General features: G+C 41.9%; 2 protein-coding genes across 3 annotated transcripts in view; both read left to right on the top strand.

The window, feature by feature from the left end:
- The window catches only part of ITGAV (integrin subunit alpha V), an 87,172-nt gene extending 81,379 nt beyond the window's left edge, over positions 1 to 5,793 (top strand). Inside the window, exons 27-30 of one of the 2 annotated variants that reach the window (XM_032215584.1) lie at positions 1,009 to 1,122; positions 1,661 to 1,771; positions 3,168 to 3,290; positions 4,929 to 5,793. In XM_032215584.1, coding sequence (XP_032071475.1) covers positions 1,009 to 1,122; positions 1,661 to 1,771; positions 3,168 to 3,290; positions 4,929 to 5,024 — 444 coding nt within the window. In that variant the 3' untranslated portion in view covers positions 5,025 to 5,793. The remainder of the gene's footprint in view (positions 1 to 1,008; positions 1,123 to 1,660; positions 1,772 to 3,167; positions 3,291 to 4,928) is intronic. The other variant, XM_032215592.1, reaches the window with a different exon arrangement.
- A 10,852-nt stretch (positions 5,794 to 16,645) lies between these two features.
- The window catches only part of FAM171B (family with sequence similarity 171 member B), a 43,646-nt gene continuing 42,683 nt past the window's right edge, over positions 16,646 to 17,608 (top strand). The window contains 1 exon segment of the mRNA XM_032236521.1: positions 16,646 to 16,942. Coding sequence (XP_032092412.1) covers positions 16,765 to 16,942 — 178 coding nt within the window. The 5' untranslated portion in view covers positions 16,646 to 16,764.

The following is a 17,608-nucleotide window of genomic DNA, read 5'->3' as shown; positions in this document are numbered from 1 at the left end:
ACCATTACTGGGATTCGAACCTGTGCTGTATTACATCTTAGGCAGACGTCTTAGCCATTAAGCCACAGGTCCTCCTCCTTATCAGCTGGAGCCAGGGAAGAAGGTATATATTTAGTGGCACAAATTTTAAAAAAAACCACAAATATAACAAAGGCAACAGTAAAAATATTGGGTTTATGTCATGATGGACTCTTGTGACGAGCCGATTGACAGATAATGGAAGCAGTTAGCTTCCTCCCATAATTGGGGCATACCAGGGGTTGTGACACTAAATATATAGATATAGATATATTTATTTGATATTATAATTTCATTTACCCAATGGAAAACCAGTCTCTAAATTGTTAATTCTTGAATCAAGATTGAATTAGAGAAGTTCAGGAACTGCATATTGCTTTCTTTATGTGTGACTTCTAGTGGAAAAAAAGTGGCTTGAAGGAACTCCTTTTTCTGTTGTGTCCAGCTCATCGTTTCTCCTTATGGTATATTCTCCAGCAGGGGCAAGTTGAAGTATAGCCTACACATGGAGAAGTGTCCAGTCACTGCAGAGTCAAAAAACTTGGGTCTCAATGATCCTTAGTAGGGGTGATTTAATGCTGCCCCCTCACTGCACTTCATGCTGCTTTGATGTATGATGTGCAAGCTGCTGCAACTGATTTGCCAACTGAATAATTTTGTTTTTATCTAAAAATCATTTTTCCAGACATTCCTGGGAACACTAGAGTTCTTAAAAAGAATGTATTATGGACTTCTTTACGGTTGCTTATTTCAAGCTGTACAATATACTTTTATGAGTATTACCAGAGCGTTCATGGGTCAAAAACGTCATGATAGCAACCTCACCCATGCAATTAAAATTCTGCCCCTTTTCTGCATGGAACTTTGTGTGGTTGTATCACCAACTCTTGGGCTAGAAAATGATAATATGTAAATTAAATCTAACAAGTAGCTGAGTAACTGAATAAAACCAACTGTTCTTTTTTTATCCTCCTTCTTTTTAAATGCCAGGGTTGTGGAAACGCAGATTGTTTAAAAATATTTTGCCAAGTTGGTCGCCTAGAGAGGGGAAAAACTGCAATTCTCTACTTGAAATCTCGCCTTTGGGCTCAGACTTTCATGACTGTAAGTATCTGGTATCATTCCTGCAGTTTCACTCTGCTCCTGAGTCAGTGGTGGGTTTCAATATTTTTTAGAACCTCTTCTGTAGGTGTGGCCTGCTTTGTGGGAGTGGCTTGCCAGCCATGTGACCGGGTGGGAGTGGCCAACTTGTAAAATGTGGTGAAACTCACTTAATAACGCTCTTGCTTAGCTACAAAAATATTGGCTCAGGAACTCTGGCATTGAAGTGTGCAAGTCTTAAAGCTGTCGGGTTACAAGACCCTTGCACCCCTAACCCTTTAGAAAAAACTCCCAGGGGTGTTCAAACTTGACAGCTTTAAGACTTGTGGACTTCAACTCCCAGAATTCCTCCTTTCGCTCTTCATCTTGATGATATGCGGACGGGTGGGAGGAGGGAGCTGGAACTGGTTCTAAACAGCACTGTAGATTTGTGGAATCTCTTCTAAGAAGAGGTTAGAACTGGCAGGAACCCACCCCTGTCCTGAGTACAGATAATAGCTGATCCTAATAAAACATTTCTCTGTAATTATTCCCATGACAGAAAGAGAACCAAAACCACTCCTATTCTCTCAAGTCATCTGCGTCTTTCAATGTCATCGAGTTTCCATACAAGAACCTTTCTTTTCCTGAAGATGTCCAGAATTCTACAATAGTAAGCTGTTTGATAATCAAAAGTAGTTTTAACATTGTCAGTGTAATTAATATGAAATGAAACAATAATCTGATCAACTTCTGCTGTTTTTGCTACGTAATATTACATAGTGGCTAGCCAGATTTATACCATCTAATTACATGCTGCTTAAGTGTTTATTAAACTTCAGCTTTTTAAAGAGCTTTGGACGTGACCTAGACTGCTGTCCAATTTGGACTCATTTATTGGGGGTGGAGAAGAGCAGCTGTTTACATGCACAATAACACTTGCTTAAATTTCCTATTTATAAAAAAAAAACTAGTTTTGACTAGGCAGTCTTATTTGATAGTGCAGTTTAGAATGGTCTTTACTTGGCAAACATGGCCTGCATTTAATTTAGTTCCATAAAAGCCAATAAAATTTAGCCAAAAAACATTGTGCTTTAAAGGGCTTCTGTTTTGATCTTTATAATACCATGCACAAACTTCCTAAGATATCCATGATTTTCAACTGGATGGAGAATCTCAAGCAGAAGGCAAAGTAGGAGATAAGTAGCCCAAGTCTCTGTCCCATCCCTTTGTTCAAGCTGTGTCTCCCTGTCTTCTGAATTCCAATTCCTTAGTCTTTCAAACATATCCTTGTTGTCTTAAGGGCTAGAAACATGCACTTTTTATTTCTATAACATGTTTTAGAAAGCTTGATCCTACAGATTCTGTTGCAGCACATCTATAGGTCTTCAATCATAAGCCAATTAAATTTTCCTCTGTGACTTTCATTCTATCAGATGGTGATGAAAATCTTGTACTATGCTATGAAGTTGTCATTTACCGTATTTTTCGGAGTATAAGACACACCAGAGTATAAGACGCACCAAGGTTTTGAAGAGACAATTAAAAAAAAAAAGTTTTTGCACTCTGCAGACCTCCCCAAAACAGCCCATTTTTTTTAAAAAAAGGGCATGAATAGCCTTTAAGGAGGCTTGTAGAATGCTCCTGGGGGGGTAGGGCCCCTAAAAATGAGCAAAAAAATCCAATTTTTCGTGAAAATGAGCCTGTTTTTGTCAAAAAAAGAGGGCATGAATAGCCTTTACGAGGCTTATAGAGTGCTCCTGAGGGCTGGGGGGGGGGGGGGGATTGAGCAAAAAAATGGCCCGTTTTTCACTCATTTCTGCCCTCTGCAAGACACAGGAGCACTCTGAAAGCCTCCTAAAGGCTATGCATAGCCATTTTGGTGAAGGGGGGGGGGGTTCAGGATGCAAAAAAGGCTGTATTCAGTGTATAGGATGCACCCAGGTTTTCAGCATCTTTTTTGAGGGAAAAAGGTGCGTCTTACACTCCAAAAAAATACGGTATATCGCTGACCCACTTTATCTGACCCATTTTTCAGTAAAATTTGTTGACATTTCTTTCCTTTTTAGGTTACCACAAACATCTTGTGGGGTATTCAGCCAGCACCAATGACAGTACAAGTATGGGTAATCATACTGGCTGTCTTAGCAGGATTATTACTGTTGGCCCTTCTTGTTTTTATAATGCACAAGGTAAGTGAGTACTTAATGTCCACTTTTTGTTAATAATAAATGAAATGTTTGAAATAATTTCCGGTTTTAATCCAGTGTGAAGACTTGAAAGTTTCGTAACTATGAACTGGTGGAGTATTGGCTTTGTTAGATTGAAATAAATAGGTGGGTTCTCCTTGTGATTGACAAAGTTGATTTTTTGGAAAGCCTCCCCCCAAAAGGTAATGGATGCAATTCAAGATGCTGTCTATTACCTCTAAAGACCTTCATAGCATAAAGCCTGGTTATTGAGAGGTAGCCTCTTTCTCATTTTTTGGCCCTTCCGGAAATATCAAGGACAGTTGAGGTACTTCAGGTCTATTCAATTGCACTATGGAGCCATGCTTTCTCCATGCCTACTCCTGCCCTGTGGAATACCTTCTCCCCAGTTCCAGTAGGATCCTACTATTCTAGTTTTCAAAAAGGCTTGAAAGATCTGGCTTCCCTCAAGTTATGGGCTAAGGTGTGTCTGGAGCCCAGTAAAGGTGAATGTTCAAGTTTGAGAGATTCATATTTGAGGGCACCTAAAATTATTTTGATTCTGATTGTATGCTTCTTTTATTGTGTTTTTCTGTGAGCCACTCAGGATTACTGTACGTAAGATGGGTTTAAATATACGATATTTAAAATAAATAAATGTGGGACTCTTTTCCTTTCTGTGGCTTGAAAATCGGGGTGGTGGTATAAAAAAATGTGTATTCATCTCTATTTTTATCCTGCCAACAAGAGTAAAGCAGTGGCTCCGAAGTTGGAACATATAAACTTGTAGACAAGATTGACCTGTTCAAATATTGTCAATAGCCATTTGCCACAGTTTTTCCTGGGAAGAAGAGTAAGCCGAAAATTAAATTGAAAAACTGTTGCTCTCTTGGCCGAGACTATTGCTTGAAGGTTCTCTGTGGAAATAATAGGAATTGGCATGCATAGATTAATATAAATATGCATGTTCTGTGTGAGAGGATTATACTAGTATGGTATATCAGATCTTTCCAACTTACCTGATACATTACCAATAATCAAAATACTAGCCTTAAGGTTTATGTGGAAATAAAAGTTTGCTAATAATTGCTATATCTGTAGTGGAATCATCAATTAAAGGAGAGGAAGGAATAAAAAGATGTCCCAGCACAGTGTTGCTTCATGGGAGGAAATGGCAGAGGCAAGACTTATTAAAACTTTTATCTTTAAAACAGCCGAGGTGGCACAGTGGTTAGAGTGCAGCACTGCAGGCTACTTCAGCTGACTGCTAGCTGCAGTTCGGCAGTTCAAATCTCACTGGCTCAAGGTTGACTCAGCCTTCCATCCTTCTGAGGTGGGTAAAATGACGACCCAGATTGTTGGGGGCAATAGACTGACTCTGTAAACTGCTTAGAGAGGGCTGCAAAGCACTTTGAAGCGGTATATAAGTCTAAGTGCTATAGTGCTATTACTATCTATAGCTTCTCTAGAGAATGCAGAAAGTCTGGTGAGATTCTTATAAATAGGTTTTATATGTCTCAACAACAAAGGTTCTTTATCAACAATAAAGAGACTGCTTTGGTCTATTCATGGAGTTATTCTGGTTGCTTGCACCTGACATTATCCCACTTCCTACTATAAAATGTCTTCTCTACATTTTAGGTGGGTTTCTTCAAACGTGTACGGCCACCTCAGGAAGAACAAGAAAGAGAGCAACTGCAACCTCATGAAAATGGAGAAGGGACCACAGAAGCTTAAGCAGTATTTTAACTGCGTCTTTTACCAAAAGATTTAGAATGATTGACAACTTCCTTTAGAAATATGCATTTTGATCCTTGAAGACTGCATAGCAAATGCCTTTTTTTTGCTATTGGCAAAATTAACTGGGAACTGAAAGTGACACGTGTTTGTTTCCCTCATATTAATCACGCCCACATTTGTGACTAATACAGGTGCACTGACTAATGTATTTTAGTGCCACAATTTTGCTTACTATGTTCAAAAGACAAAGTGAGGAGGGGGTGGGGGAGTGATTTGTTTTTATTTTATTTTTTTATTGGTACAACTTGAGCTCCTCCACTACTTGCAGACTTGTAACAACTCCAGAGAACATGAACATGAACTGAAGACTTGCTGTTGAACTTCTTAACTGGACTTTCCCAAGGTACTCGCCAGTTTCTGAAGAATGTATCATCTTTTCTAAGTTGGAGATATGAACAGCATTGAAGCATTGATTGAAATACTGACAGATCTACTTCAATTGACTATTTAGAGATAACTCCTGTATAGAAGAGGACCTCGCTGTCACCGTGATGTGGTTCCCATTTAAGGAATTGCTCTCTGCTTTATGGAATCTTTCACCTCGAAAGATGTACTTCGGTTGTACGGAAGATCATAGATCCCATTTACCAATTCCCATATCCAGTTTTATGTAGCACCATGAAATTGATTGATTCATGCAATCGTTTTCTGATACCTGTTTTAAATTTTCAGTGGTTTTTTTACATTAAAAAAAAAAATCAAAATCTGTGCCAAGTAGTCCAAATTCTACATTTAGAATAAATAATTCTAAGGTGTTCCTGAATAATTTAGTTCTACTTTGAAGCTCCAGGTTTACAAACAGGTTGGAATCATTTCTGGTTTAAAAAAAAAGACCTTGAAAGACTTCAGGAAGTATAAAAACCATAGTGATTTCAATAAAGCTATTCCTTTAACACTTCCTCAGAGATACTTTCAGTTTTCAACTCTACTTTTCACATAGAAATTTAAAAATCTAATTTAAGCTTATTAATATCGTGTTCCCATGAAATTAAGACAGGGTCTTATTTTGGGGAAAAACATGGTATTAATAAGCGTAAATGACAGGATCTTATTTGCTTTTGACCCCCGAAATAAGCACAGTCTTATTTTCGGGGAGGTCTTATTATTTTTGAGGTGCAGCAGGCAGCGAGCGTGGTCAGCTCATGGCTGCTGCTGTGTTGCAATATTTTTGGGGAGAGCTTATTTTGGGGGGAGGGCTTATTTTAGCACATGCACTGAAAAGCCCAATTCGGCTTATTATCTGGGGAGGTCTTATTTTCAGGGAAATAGAGTAGCTTTAATAATAAGTTTAAAGGAACATCATCCTCCTCTCAGAAAGTAAAATCACAATTAATCCTGGTTCCTATATTCATAGTTCTTATAAAGGACTAAGTAAATTATAGATGGGCAATTTGAGACCCCCAACTTTCAACCAATCTTTGAGCCCCCTTTTCCTCTTTGAGAAATTATTGCTGAATACTGACAGCATTTTGGGATGGAAAGCCCATAGAAACTCTAGTGTAAGCCCTCAAAATGGGCTATCACAATTTTAAAAGTAAAGTAATACCCCCAACATTCCCTCAAGATCTATCCTGCTTACATGTGAGATAAGACATGCCTTCAGCTCCCCTCCCTCAAATGTTAAATGCAAACTTGGCCAACAAAAGTTCTTGTGTCCTCTAGCTAAGTACACTCCCATCTATAAACCTAAATGTTAGGTTATTTATTGTTTTAGTGGTCAAGCAGTAATGATGCTGAGGAACGATGTGGTTTTTAAAGCCTTTGTCCAATTTTATGCCCAGACTTTGTATCCATTCCAGAGTTTTTGCACTTGATTTGCTACATAGAGCCGAGGTGGCGCAGTGGTTAGAGTGCAGTACTGCAGGCTACTTTAGCTGACTGCTAGTTCAGCGGTTCAAATCTCACCGGCTCAGGGTTGACTCAGCCTTCCATCCTTCCAAAGTGGGTAAAATGAGGACCCGGATTGTTGGGGGCAATATGCTGACTCTGTAAACCACTTAGAGAGGGCTGAAAGCCCTATGAAACGGTATATCAGTCTAACTGCTATTGCTACATTCCAGCCAGCAACATTTGAGTGTGGCATCAAACAAAATTGCTTGAATTTCAGGGTACGATTGTAAAAAAGAATCCAGTAACTGAAAGCATGGGAATACCGGAGAGAGAAATGTTTGTTCTGAGTAAAGTGCAAGAAACATGCTGCTGATTGGGAGCCACCCAGAATTGATTCTACGAGGACAGCTATTTAAATGCTGTCAATAAATAAACATTTGTATTTATTAGTTTGTCAAACATGTACAAGATCACAGGTATAAATGTAAACATGGCTATAAACGAAAAAAAATGAATACAAATAGATGAGGACAGTAGTGCCTAACGTCCCTGTTCTACTGTCAGGGACCGAGAGCCGAGGTGGCGCAGTGGTTAGGGTGCAGTACTGCAGGCCACTTCAGCTGACTGTTATCTGCAGTTCAGCGGTTCTAATCTCACCGGCTCAAGGTTGACTCAGCCTTCCATCCTTCCGAGGTGGGTGAAATGAGGGCCCAGACTGTGGGGGCGATATGCTGACTCTGTAAACCGCTTAGAGAGGGCTGAAAGCCCTATGAAGCGGTATAAAAGTCTAACTGCTATTGCTATTGCTATTATGCTGATGTTGGAGAAGAAAACACCTCGACCCAGGCATCTAGCGCAGTGTTTCTCAACCTTGGCGACTTTAAGTCCTGTGGACTTCAACTCCCAGAATCCCCCAGCCAGCTCTCGCTAGCTGGGGGATTCTGGGAGTTGAAGTCCACAGGACTTAAAGTCGCCAAGGTTGAGAAACACTGATCTAGCGTTAGCCACAATTGTACTAAAATGACAAACTATGTACAGTGTACAATGCACCATCCTTTGGTCCTGGCATCACAAAATTACACACAAGTACGTAAGTAATTGAGTTTGTGTCTCATATTTTGTTCCTTGTCTCCTCACCACCCATTCCTTTCAATTGCCCATGAGCTTTAAAGTTCTCTCTTAAAACCACTGGAGTAAATTGAACTTCTTTTTGAGATTTTCTGGGATGCTTGCAGGGATTTTCAGTACACAGGTAAGCATAGGCCTCAGCCGAGAACGTTGATTAAAAAAAAATGAAGGGGCTTATATGAAGAGCTTGTTTATGGAGATCACTGAGGCCAGGTACATAAAGCCACTCTAAAACAACATTCTATGGCTTCATTTTAGACATTGTCTTTTCTTGTCTTTTGGGGGGTAATGTAAGGGTATAATTTAGTTGAGAAATAAAAGAAATATTTATTTATTTTCTTAGTATTCTATATTATACCATTACTATGATTTCTTTGATTTATTTATTTATTAATGGGATTTATATGCCGCCCAATCCCGAAGGACTCCGGGCGGCTTACAGAAAGAAGGGGAAAGAAATAATAAAAAAGAGAAAAAAAAGACAGATTTAAAATCACAACTCATGCATTCGCTGTAATCGGGGCTGGACCTCACAATGAGGTCAACAGCCCCAGGCCTGCCGGAATAGCCAGGTTTTAACAGCTTTCCTGAAGGCCATGAGAGTGGGTAAGGTCCGGATGTCTGGGGGTAGCTCATTCCAAAGGGTCAGAGCAGCCACAGAGAAGGCTCTCCTCCGGGGAGCTGCCAGCCGACATTGTCTGGCTGATGGCATCTGAAGGAGGCCCAATCTGTGGGATCTCACCAGCCGCTGGGAGGTATGTGGCAGTAGGCGGTCTCGCAGGTACACTGGCCCTAAGCCATGTAGGGCTTGAAAGGTAGTAACCAACACCTTGAATTGCGTCCGGAGACCAACTGGTAGCCAGCGCAGCTCGCAGAGGATACTGGTTACTGTAAAGACAAATGGGTCCCACATATAAAAGCTGTCAAAGTTTATATGTTCAGCCACTAATAAAAATTATAAAGCTTCCCATGTCTGAGAAATGTTATTACTAGTTTTCCTAAATACTATCCTTCAGTTTTGCTGAATAGCAAAATCTAAATAGGCTGAACTGCAGTGTTTGATATATGATCAGGTTCGTGTGTACAGTAACATATATATTGATTTTTTTTTTACTATCAATTATTTTATTCTTGCTGACCAGCAGTGGCATTTATGTACCAATGAGAAACAGTGAGTTTGAAGCAGTGGTGGGTTGCAGGTGGTACACCCCGGTACGCGTGTACCGGAGCTAGCGTGGAGCACCAGATACCGTTCCGATACGGTGCTCCGGAGGGCCCACCCGCCCGCCCGAGCTCCTTACTGGTGTTTAAAGGATTCTGCGCTTCCGAGCAGGCGCATGATGCGTACAGTGCCTGTGCGACACTCCACTGAGCAGCTGGAGCATCACGGAGGCGCTAAGACCCATGCACGCGCTGCACGCATCCATGAGGACGCCACCGGCTTCATTTCAACCATACTGGTTGGAACGGGATTTGAAAACCACCACTGGTCTGAAGGAATATGAGAAAAGATACCTTGTAAAAATGGAAGAGTGGGTGTGGGTGTGCACATGTGCTATTTTGAAGTGGCTTGTATTATTGAATACAAAACACTTATCTGAATAAATAAAGTTTTGAATATAAGAAACTGCAAGCACATCAACCACCTTTCATTCATATTCTGCATGTACAAAATTTTACTCACTTGATCTCCTTCCCAAATAGTTTCACTTTTATACACTTTTCTTCCCAGATATATCAATGGCCAACCTGAAGGAGCAGAATTAGTCCAAGATGTTGTGTTCAATACTTCTGAATGGACAAACTCGGCACAGAGCTTTTTTGCCATAATTCCTGTATTATGTATCCAAATTCTTGTGCAACAGATATTACAGATATTACTACAGAGCCATTGAAAGTGGAAGGGAAACAATGATGAAAACTCCGTGGCACTGGCACGGTTTATGCTCTTTTGTAATGTATAATGATGATTACACATTAGTTATTAAACTGATTTCTGCTTCTGTACTCTTCAACGAAGAACAAAGAATTCCTCATGTTCCACCAGTTTTCTCTGGAGTATTTCCAACATTCTGGCGAACAACAATGTACAATGAAAAGTATGGCACTTTTTAAACTTTCATATAAAGTTGTGGCTGCTCTTAAGAAAGTCAGAGAGAGAGGCGTCCAAATAAAAACTCCACTGGAGGGAATACCTGTTACAACTTGGGACCTCTGTATGTATGAAAGAGGCAGACTTTGCCCCTGGAGGCTTCTGTCTCCTTTGCAAAATACATTTCGTACCTCTGCAGGCCATTGTTGTCCGAAGGAAAAGCATTTTGCAAAGAGGACAAAAGCCTTCAGGAGCTTCTCAACCCCCGTAATTGAAATTCCTTGGTCAACAGGACCTGTAGAAGGCCGCCTCTGGTGGAGCAAGTAGGGTGGATTCATCCTGTAGGACAGTGATTCTCAAACTTGGCAACTTTAAGACTTGTGGACTTCAACTCCCAGAATTCTCCAGCCGGCTGGCTGGAGAATTCTGGGAGTTGAAGTCCACAAGTCTTAAAGTTGCCAAGTTTGGGAACCACTGCTGTAGGAGCAAGATAATCAGGTAATCAGGTCTATGCCATGAAGGGCTCTAAAGATGATAACTAACACCTTGAATCTGATCTGGAAGCCAACTGGCTTGCATAGCAGCAATGTTCCATGTGCCCCCTACAGGCAGGAATCCAAACAAGATGGCAAGTGCGTGATCGACTGAGCACAGGGTGCAACGGGCACACAAAATAAAGTTGCAAGAAGATTATCCTAGCTATAATGCCACCTGCTCTTCGAGTATGAAGAAATTGAAAAATGATGGAATTGTTTCCAACTTCTATAATATCCTGATTGATTTCCACTGGCAGTAGGTGGTAGAAATAACACTCAAAATACTAACAAAAATAACCAGTAAAATGCTTGCTGTTTGATGGTGATCAAATTTTTAATATCCCCATTATTCTATTCAAGGTATTTTTCTCCATTTTAGTAGGGGGAAAACCATCAACTTTTGCTAATTTACAAAATAACAGGGTTGGAAGGGATCTTGAGATCTTCTAGTCCATCCCTCTGTTCAAGCAGGAAACCCTATGCCATTTCAGACAAATGGTTGTCCAATCTCCTTGTAATCTATGTAGTCTTTTCCATGAAAAGATATGTCTTGGGCCGTTTAAAGGGCCAACAAAGTTATTGTGGTAGATGAAGAGTTATATACCCAATAGAAAATAATACTCAAGATAGGATAAAACACTGAAGCTAGCAAGCTACAGTGTGTTTCCTGTCAGCAATGTGTCCTTGAACACATTCACATAATCTCCAAGATAGTTATTTTATATCCAGCAATAACAACACAGTCATTTTTGCTGAATAATCTCAGTGGAATATATTTTGTGCTTTCTTGGAAACAAAAACCAAATGCTCTGTATGGATAATAAAATATACCAAGCACTGGTTTTAAATTAATAGGAAATCTCTTTGGCAAACAAACAATGACTATTTTTTTTCACACCTTGGCTTATGTGAAGGTGAGAGATTTATTTTTTTAAAGTTGAACTCTAATGCTTCCAGCAAAGCCAGATTGCAACAGCACCAGCAGCTGATGATGATGATTACGGTAGATTAGTAAAAGCCTCCTTGAGTTTGCTGGTGGGGGATCAGCCTGCAGTCCCATTAACCTAATGAATTATAAGACAGTGTAAGTTCCTCATGGTGTGCACTTCAGACCATGACAAAAGCAATCTTCCTCAATCCTTTACTTTCTAGATGTACTGGCTTTCTACCAGAAAAAAAGCAGGCCCATATAAAATATAGTTATTACACGTATCCTGTCATTAAGATCCTAAGGTTGCACATATTCAGAGAAAGCCCTATTTTTAACTACCGTAATGCACAAAATTTGCCCCCAAGCAGTCCTAAACTGAAGGACATTCCAACTGCAACGTGGGTCATATTGCATTTTGTGGAGGTGACCTAACTTTGCAAAGGGCTGTAGCATGGCAATAACGGTTTTGGTCCAGCATGTCATATAAATGGAGAGTCCAGTCGAAGGAATTCAGGAAGCTTACAAACAAGACGTAGAGCAATGTCCCCCAATCTTTTCGGCTCAGTGGATTGATGGAGACAGCAACAGCAGAAGGGGAGATGGGATGGTTTTGTGCATGTACCAGAGGTGGGTTCCTACCAGTTTGCACCTATTCGCACCTAGTCAAATCTACTGAACCGGTTAGAAGAGGTTCCACCAGTGGACCCGGAAGGCAGGCCACACCTACAGAAGAGGTTCCAAAAATTTTTGAAACCCACCACTGGTCCTTGGATATGATTATTCCGTGACCCATCAAAACCGCGGAGGACAATAGCAGTAGACTTAGCAATAGCAGTAGACTTATATACCGCTTCATAGGCCTTTCAGGCCTCTCTAAGCGGTTTTACAGAGAGTCAGCATATTGCCCCCAACAATCTGGGTCCTCATTTTACCCACCTCGGAAGGATGGAAGGCTGAGTCAACCCTGAGCCGGTGAGATTTGAACCGCTGACCTGCTGATCTAGCAGTAGCCTGCAGTGCTGCATTTAACCACTGCGCCACCTTGGCTCCTCGACGAAAGCGCGCATTTGACGTCATCACAGCGCGACGAAAAAAATTAAAAATTGAAATAAAATTAAAATTAAAGCAAGCCGATTCACATAAAGGTAAGGGTTAGGTTTAGGGTTAGAGTTAGGGTTAGGTTAAGGGTTAGGGTTAGGTTTACAGCGTTAGGGTTACGTTTAGCGTTAGGTTAAGGGTTAGCGTTAGGTTTAGCGTTAGGTTAAGGATTACATTTAGGGTTAGATTTAGGGTTAGGTTAAGGGTTAGGTTTAGGGTTAGGTTTGGGGGGTTAGGGTAAGGTTTTCGGTTTATTTTTACATTTTTCGATCACAGCGCGATGTTTTCGTCACGCTGTGATGACGTCAAATGCGCGCTTTCGTCGAGCGCGATTTTGTCCTCCGCGGTTTTGTGGTGGAACCGATTATTCTACACTATCATGCTCATATTTATAAAACTCAGTGCCCCTGTGAAAGGTAAGGATGACTACTGTATTTGTGGTGCAATCAGAACATTGCATGTGTTGAAGTTGTTTTAACACAAACCAAAGATGCCTTTTAAAAAACAAGTTTACATCATATTCTTATGCATGCCAGTGCTGTGTGTGAGGTAATTTAAGGTGGTTCTGACAAGTGTCGTCGGCATCTTCATATCCGGTCACATGGGCGGCAAGCCACTCCCATCCAGTCACATGGGCAGCAAGCCACTCCCACAAAAGAGGCCACACCCACAGAGTAGGTTCAAACAATTTTTGAAACCCACCACTGGCATGTTCGCACACTCACTTACCAGTTCTATGGCGCAGTTCTGAACGGGTTGCAGTCCAGACCATGGACCAGGCACTGGGGGTTGGGGACCCCTGGAGCAGAAAGCAATAGCTCTCTTCCACATATCGCTAGCTGGCTGTTGTGACTCAGCAGAAGTTTGCTGTGAGTTGAGTTGGGATGCAGGAATAACAATGCAGCTGGGTCTCGTTAGTGTGGTCTTCTGGAGATAAAAGGACTGATGGTGCCACGCCCTGGTTGCAGAAGTCAACGTTCATCGTTCATCGGTTGTGGTTTGTTTGTGCGAGACACTTGGAGAAGTGATTTTTTTTGTAAGAGAACTTTGTTTTTGCATTCTGTTATCTTCTTGCCAGAGACTTTATTTATGTTTATTTTTGGGCTCGCAGTCAGCATGAGCCGAGGCTGATAAAGTTCTTTCCTTTTAAGTCTGTCTGACTGTCGTCTGTTAACGAGCGAAGAAGGGGGGACAGAACAGCTGGCCTATGAAGTGCACTGTCTGTGATTCATGCTGGAGCAAATAGCCATCCAAACAGCCTGATTCTTCCTATGTTTGTTTAGTCCAGAACTGCTGACCTAGCCACAATTGATAGCAGAAGATTTCACAGCTTAACAATGCATTGTGTGAAATATTTTCTTTTACTGCTTCTGAATGGTTTGCATTGGTTTTTAATAGATGAGTCAGAGTTCTAATATTAAGAGGGCAGGGCACACCCATTAGCTTCATTTTCTGTATTACGTATGTCTAATATACATCTACCATGTTTACTGTTTTTCCTTCTGCTCCAAGTTAAAAGCAACCATTCTCCCAGCTTGAAGTGTTCCTTTAGGATTTCATTGCCATTCTTATTTTATTTACCAACCAGGGCAATGTGGAATCATTAGCAATGCTACCCAATTCGTTGCTCACTCTTTAATATAGCTCTTTTACAAAAAAATAAAAAAATAAATAATCCCTCAAAGTCCATGCTTGATAGTACTCATGCAAAACACCTCTTCAATTTGAAATTGTTAATTTATCCCTGTTTTCTGCCTCCAACTTTTGGGGATTTTGTCTTTTTATTCTAGAGCTGCTGTATTTATTCAGTAGCCTTTGAAGAATGTTTTTTTTTTTAAATTAAGTCTATGTACGCATTATTGATAAAATGTTGTACCCAAGTATACAGTGTTCATTATAAAAAAAAAATTGGATTCACAAGGCAAGAGAAAAGCTTCTCTACAAAGCTGGTTGTCCCATCAGTATTATTTTATTATTATTATTACTTTCTATCATTTCCCCTTTTTGTCCTTATGCCTCCAAATTTTCTGCACCCACACCATCTGTTTTAAAAATTGAAGTGACACTGATTATTTTTCATTCCTTTGGGTGCAAATGCTAACCTTTTAAAAAAAAAGCTGTAATTTTACTTTTTAATTAAAAATCCTCAGAGGACTGTCACAGTAGAATATGTTATCTCTAATTTGTCATTTGTTTTTCTTTTTAAGCTTTGTTTTGGTACATCTTATTTTCCGCTTGAAATCTCGATGTTGTTTCCAGTTCAATAACTTCTAAGTCATGGACAAGATTAATCTACATGTAATCAGAAATGCAAAAGCTTTTTGTGTCCCTATAATGCTAAAAATGTGGATTTGGGGCAGGGATTTAATATTTAAAGTGAAATTTGTTGTTTACAATATAGCATAAGTTTCAGAGATATATTTTAAAAGCTTACAATGAATAAGCGGGGTAGAGGTGGGAGATGTGGAAGGCAGAAGTGATTACTCATGATAATATAAAGAGACATATGCTGTAGACCTAACTGTGCTGAAGACCATTATCTTCATGACCTGTTGACCAAGAGAACAAATTAATAGGGGCATTGATGAATGTCCTGCTTCTGGAACAGACCTTGAAATATCAGCTGCAAAGAGGAGGAATAAAAGCATGGGCGGTTACAGTTTTGGCATAAGGGCAAAGGTAATTTTCTGTGGTTTCTGGTGGATCCAAAATAAAATAAACATTGTGTATTCCTGTAGAACCAAATGTTACTAGAATTGTGAATTGTCTCTTTACGCCTGCTGAAAAAAACAGTCTATATGTTGAAAGAAATGTCCTTCTGGGTTCAGCTCCAAGTGGGGAAGAAGACACTGGAGACATGGAGGCTGCTTGGAAAGATGGTTTATTGTTGGACAGGGCCGCATGGCTTGAGCCCTGAACAGAAAAGGAGATCATATGCTTCAATGTTGGTGGAGAAGAAGAGAAGGGCTGAGGGAGGGGCTTGTTAGGCTTTTTATACCCTGTTTAGTCCCATCTCTCTGTTTCCTGTTCCTGTGTAAGAAATGTATTATAATTGGTTGTCAGACTCCCATGGTGCCATGCAGGGGGCTACTCTCTAGACTGTTTTGAATCCAGGTATGAGTTCTCAGATGCCCTGTGGAGAGTTGAGTAAAAGTCCAATATTATCATGCCTTTCTGTAGCTGCTGCTGAAGTCTTTATTATGTAAAGTGGGCTAGCCTGGCTAGTCTTAATGGGCCTATTGACAAAGTGGGGGTGGGCAGGAAACTACAGGGAACTATTCTGTCTTTTAAAACATGCTTCTTTTCACATCCAGAGAAACATTCTGCCTTTTCAATATTTCCTAGGATATTTCATTTTTCTGGGAGAGGGCTGGGTGATAACTTCCCACAGTGCCTCCCTCCTTTGTACATTCTGTACAAATCTTCATTGGTTTTTTTTTTTTTTCCTTTCTCAATTTTGTGGTGCCCCTTTAGGCCTGGCGCCCTAAGCACTGCTTAGTCTGCTTAATGGTTAATATACACCACTGTCCGATCTTGCTCCCTTTAGGCATGTATGCATCTTGGCGAGAGGGGGGCACCAAGGCACCATTTCTGGGAAACAAGATATTCGCCAAGAGGCCAAGAAAAATGATAGCAGGCTGCCTCAAATCAGATCCCAAATCTAAGTGGAGCTTTTCCAGCCACTACAACATCCAGGATCTGGCGTCGTCTTGCAAACCATCTGGAAGGCACCAGGTGGCCTCCAGGAGGGAGCAACTCCCCAAACATAACGACGCACAGGTGAGGGTCGATAAAATAATCCCCCCGGGGGGGGGGGGAGGGAGAGAGAGAGAGAGAGAGAGAGAGAGAGAGAGAGAGAGAGAGACTCGTCTCCCCTCTGACTCCTCCCTCCGTATCACGTGGTTGCAGGAGAGCCGCGGAGGCGCGCGCGGGGGCGCAAAGAGTCGGGCGCTGCTTCCTTGGCGTCGCGGCGGCTCAGCTGCGCCCGGGCGGCTGCGCTCTCGCCGTTTGGCCGCTCTTCCTCACCCGCAATATGCCTCCGCTGCCCTCCGGCTGGCCGCCATGCCTGGGATTCCGCCGACCTCCTCGCTGCTGGGATTGGCCGCCGCGACGTTTTGCCTCCTCTCGTTGCTGAAGAGCCGCCCGGGCTCCGCGGCCGCCACCGGCGCCGTCGGCTTAACCAGGCGTCCTCCTCAGCCAGCCGGCTTGTCGACGCCGTCTTCCTCCATGGCTGCTCCAGGTAGGCGCCTCTCTTTTCGGCCCTGGCGGCTGGGCGAAGGTTTTCTTCCCGGCGACCCAATGGCATCCTCGGCGTCCCATTGCACCTTTCGGCGCCTGGGGCGCTGCGAGGGATGCCTCTCCTCCCTGCCTCCTTCCCTGCTTCCAGCCATTCCCTTCCCTTTAGATCCGCTTCGGTCCTTCCCTCCTCTCTTCATTTTATTCCTCGGCCAGCAGCGGTTCGCGCTTCCTTTTTCGCCTGTAAAGACTTGGCTTTCCTCTTAAGGATGGCGCACGGCTGCCTGGCGCTTGGAAGCCTGGATGGATGGAGGCGCCAGACTCGCAGGGGAGTAGAGAGAGCTCATCTACTCGTTCCCTCTGGGACGAAGATACTCTGCCACCCCCTCCCCCCCTCCTGCAATTATGTAAACGGCCTCCTTGTTTTTTGAGTTTGCGGCCATCTCGGCCCCCCTTTCCCCCCCGTCGTCTTCTCCCCATCGCATCCTTTGCGCCAGATCCATCTCACGACTTGCCTTCAGGTGGACGGGTAAAAGGGCCAGGAGGCTAGAATTCATTTTTTCCCCCCTTCGGTTAAAAAGAAAAGGGGGAGGCGGGAGGAGAGGAAAGGAATAAGGAATGAAGCCCGGGGAAAGGGCGCTCTTCATCAAAAGGTTCCACAATTTTTAGA

The sequence above is a fragment of the Thamnophis elegans genome, chromosome 1 (assembly GCF_009769535.1).
Source record: "Thamnophis elegans isolate rThaEle1 chromosome 1, rThaEle1.pri, whole genome shotgun sequence".
Lineage (NCBI taxonomy): Eukaryota > Metazoa > Chordata > Lepidosauria > Squamata > Colubridae > Thamnophis > Thamnophis elegans.
This window is presented reverse-complemented; position numbering and strand designations above follow the sequence as displayed.